This window comes from Macadamia integrifolia, unplaced genomic scaffold, assembly GCF_013358625.1.
Source record: "Macadamia integrifolia cultivar HAES 741 unplaced genomic scaffold, SCU_Mint_v3 scaffold3781, whole genome shotgun sequence".
Taxonomy (NCBI): Eukaryota; Viridiplantae; Streptophyta; class Magnoliopsida; order Proteales; family Proteaceae; genus Macadamia; species Macadamia integrifolia.
Genome location: NW_024869819.1, coordinates 68 through 3,552, shown reverse-complemented (window position 1 = coordinate 3,552; position 3,485 = coordinate 68). Strand labels below are relative to the sequence as shown.

General features: G+C 40.0%; 1 protein-coding gene across 1 annotated transcript; it reads left to right on the top strand.

The window, feature by feature from the left end:
- Positions 1-1,488: 1,488 nt before the first annotated feature.
- On the top strand, positions 1,489-3,202 carry LOC122068379 (D-3-phosphoglycerate dehydrogenase 1, chloroplastic-like; the record flags this gene model as incomplete). Its single annotated transcript, XM_042632225.1, is given in 2 exon segments — positions 1,489-2,217; positions 2,845-3,202. Coding segments are annotated over 2 exon segments (905 nt in total), but the record flags the coding sequence as incomplete, so codon positions are not given.
- Positions 3,203-3,485: the final 283 nt, after the last annotated feature.

Below are 3,485 nucleotides of genomic sequence, written 5' to 3'. Positions count from 1 at the left end.
ATGATTTGAATGCATGAGTTTTTTTCTACTTAAAAAATAAAAAAATAAAAAAATAAAAAATTAAAAAAATAAAAATAAAAAAAAATAAATAAATAAAAAAAAAAAAAAACTAAAATGTTGGCTTGGCTGCAAAGTGAAATTTGAAAAACTACGGGTCCCCTTTTCAGTGATCAAATCAATTAGAATTACGCCTGATGTTAAGTGAACCCAACAGCAAAGCTTGTCTCACCAAGACTCTCACCCCCGTTTTAGCCACAGATTGACCAAAGCCATGGTTGGTATCTTAAGAGAGTGTTTGGTTTGGTAAATCAAATGGTGTATGTATCGGATATGAATGCCAATCTTTTGATAGACATTCTTCTGAATTATGTTTCTTTCTGAAAAATCATTTGGTTGCCTTAAGGCTAGTATATGTTTCTCGCGGGTTGAGATATTAGTTTCCGTAGAGAACGTCTTTCCGCTTTCTCCTTTCATACTAGGTGGTAAAAAAGTTGCTCAAATCTGAGTTTAAGGGCCCGTTTGGTATCGTTTCTATTCTAGAAACACCGTTTCGTTTCAAAAACAAAAATTTCAGTTTCTGTGTCAAAACGTAGTTTTTAAACGAAAAAATGGCGTTTTAAAATTTCAGATTTTTATCGGGAAAATTTTTTTTATTTTTTTTTTTGTAAAATGGAACGAAACTGGGAAGACGAAACTCCAAAATGGAGTTTCGTCCAATCTTGTTTTTTCAGTTTTTTTTTTTTTTTTTTTTCACTTTTTATTTCAAAAAAACAGAAACGGACCATAAGTGTACCAAACAGAAGATTCCGTTTTTTCATTTCAATAGAACGAAAAAACTCCAGAAACGTTTTTTTAGAACGATACCAAACGGACCTTAAGTGTTGAGGTAAACTCAGATTTGGAACACATCCTTTGTAATATGGTCATTCATGGGAAGTAGGATGCTTACTTATGAGGGTCATCATAGTGGAACCAAACAATTTCAAAAATTAAGAATTATCATTCTAAAGAATATCATCCCAAAAATTTACCGAACCAAACATCCCCTAAACCATGCTTGGGGGGTTAAGGTTTTATTTCTTTTGGGTGGTGGGGGAGGGGGCTGTTAGTCAAATCTGGTTAGCAGTGCTTTTGATGATGTTAAGATGTAAGAGTTACAATCCGAAGAAGGCTTTTGTTGACCGGAATGGATAAGGGTTTTTAAGTGGTTCTTTGCTCCAAACCGGACCATGTTCAGTCAAAAACCAGATTAAAACAGTGTTAGGCACCAAGGAAGTTCTTACGTAAGCATTTTGATTTCCACTAGGAAAAGGAAAGCTTTTCCTAATGTCAACAAATTCACCCACCTTAGTCCAAAAATGAGAAATAACAAAACAGATCCACCAACCACTGGGCCCCAGACGGGATCTCCAGGGGGCAGTACCCCCGGCCTTGTCATCATCTTGCCACCAACACCGCCGCCACCACCACCACTACCAATACCAATACCAATACCATTTCATTGTTCACACACCCACCAAAAAAGGGTTAGTGAATTAATTCCATTTCGGAAAATCTGGAGAATGAATCCTGCAGCTATTTATTTGGATTTGTAGAGGAAGAAACTTACTTAAGGGTGAGAAACAGTAGAGACAAGAGAGTAGAGAGGGCGTGTGTAGATCTGTAGAGTAATGGCGGCTGCTGCATCTTCAAGCCTTCTCTCTGCTTCTTCCCTGAAGAAGAAGAATCCATCATCTCTCTCATGGCATGTTCCTCTCTCCAACATCTTCAGTGTCACCGTCGCTACTCCTCATCGTCTAGGCCAGAGGAGGGCTTCTTTCGTTATATTGTCGATGGACGCGAAGCCTACGGTCCTCGTCGCGGAGAAGTTAGGTGAAGCTGGGCTTGATCTCTTGAAGGGATTTGCGAATCTCGATTGCTCCTATAACATGACTCAGGAGGAACTCTGTACCAAGATCTCTCTCTGCGATGCCTTGATTGTTAGGAGTGCTACCAAAGTCACTCGTGAAGTGTTCGAATCGTCTGGCGGCCGGCTTAAAGTGGTCGGACGTGCTGGTGTGGGCATCGATAACGTTGATCTGTCGGCGGCGACCGAGCACGGCTGTCTTGTCGTCAATGCCCCTACCGCCAATACTGTTGCTGCTGCCGAGCACGGCATATCCCTCCTCACCGCTATGGCTCGCAATATCGCCCAGGCCGATGCCTCTGTCAAGGCTGGTAGGTATCTTGTCTTTTCCCTTTTTTCTTTTCGAACTCCAATATATATCCTTACGTTTAGGCATTTTGTCGAGCGTTTTATCCTCTTCAGTCATCATCCCATATTTTCTCGGAGTGGTTTATACTTTGGTAATTGATATGCATCTGAAATCGAAAATGGAGGCTATGATCGATCTATTACTGATTTTGCTTTGATGAACCATTCTCTTGTTCCAAAAACGGTCAAAATACTTTTCTTCCCCATTGTCGATCACTAAATTACTTTAGCATAAAAGAAACTCCTAACTTTTCCTACTTTGATTAGTTCAATAGATTCTTTTCTTTTTTCCTTTATGGGTCTGTAAGGCGGGGAAGCAATGTTATTATAAAAATATATCTCAGAATAGATTGGATAACCTGTGAATGGTTCTCTGGAATAAGTTTATTGAGCATAACTGCAATAAAGTATGTACCTAATAATTGAAAGCCATGATCCCATGACTATTCTCTGTGACAAGCCATATTAGCGGTGCAGTTGATTTGTTGTGATCTTACAGAGGTGTTACTAAAAAACCTTGATCTTCAATATCAAGTAATTAGAAAAATACGAATACCTCTCTTATGCTATTGCTATGTTGGTGAACTCAGGCAAATGGCAACGAAACAAATATGTTGGTGTTTCACTTGTTGGAAAAACACTTGCTGTGATGGGATTTGGGAAGGTGGGATCAGAGGTTGCCCGGCGTGCCAAGGGATTGGGTATGCATGTTATTGCCCACGATCCCTATGCACCTGCAGATCGTGCTCGTGCAATCGGTGTTGAGCTGTTGTCTTTTGATGAAGCTTTAGCAACATCAGATTTCATCTCATTGCACACGCCTCTTACTCCTGCTACATCAAAGATATTCAATGATGAAGCTTTTTCAAAAATGAAGAAAGGAGTTCGAATTGTCAATGTTGCTCGTGGTGGAGTGATTGATGAGGATGCTCTTGTGAGGGCATTGGATGCTGGGATTGTTGCTCAGGTTCTTTCCATTTCTTCCACAAAGCCATATAACCATGTTTCTCATTATGTATAAGAAAATGGAAGGAATAGAGGATAATTTGTCCTTTTATTGAACCAGGCGGCTCTTGATGTCTTCACTGTGGAGCCACCACCAAAAGACAGCAAGTTGGTGCACCATGAAAGTGTTACTGTGACTCCACATCTTGGTGCCAGCACTATGGAAGCTCAGGTAACCTGCTATTATCAACCATGACATCTGCTGACTGCGACACTTCATTTCTTT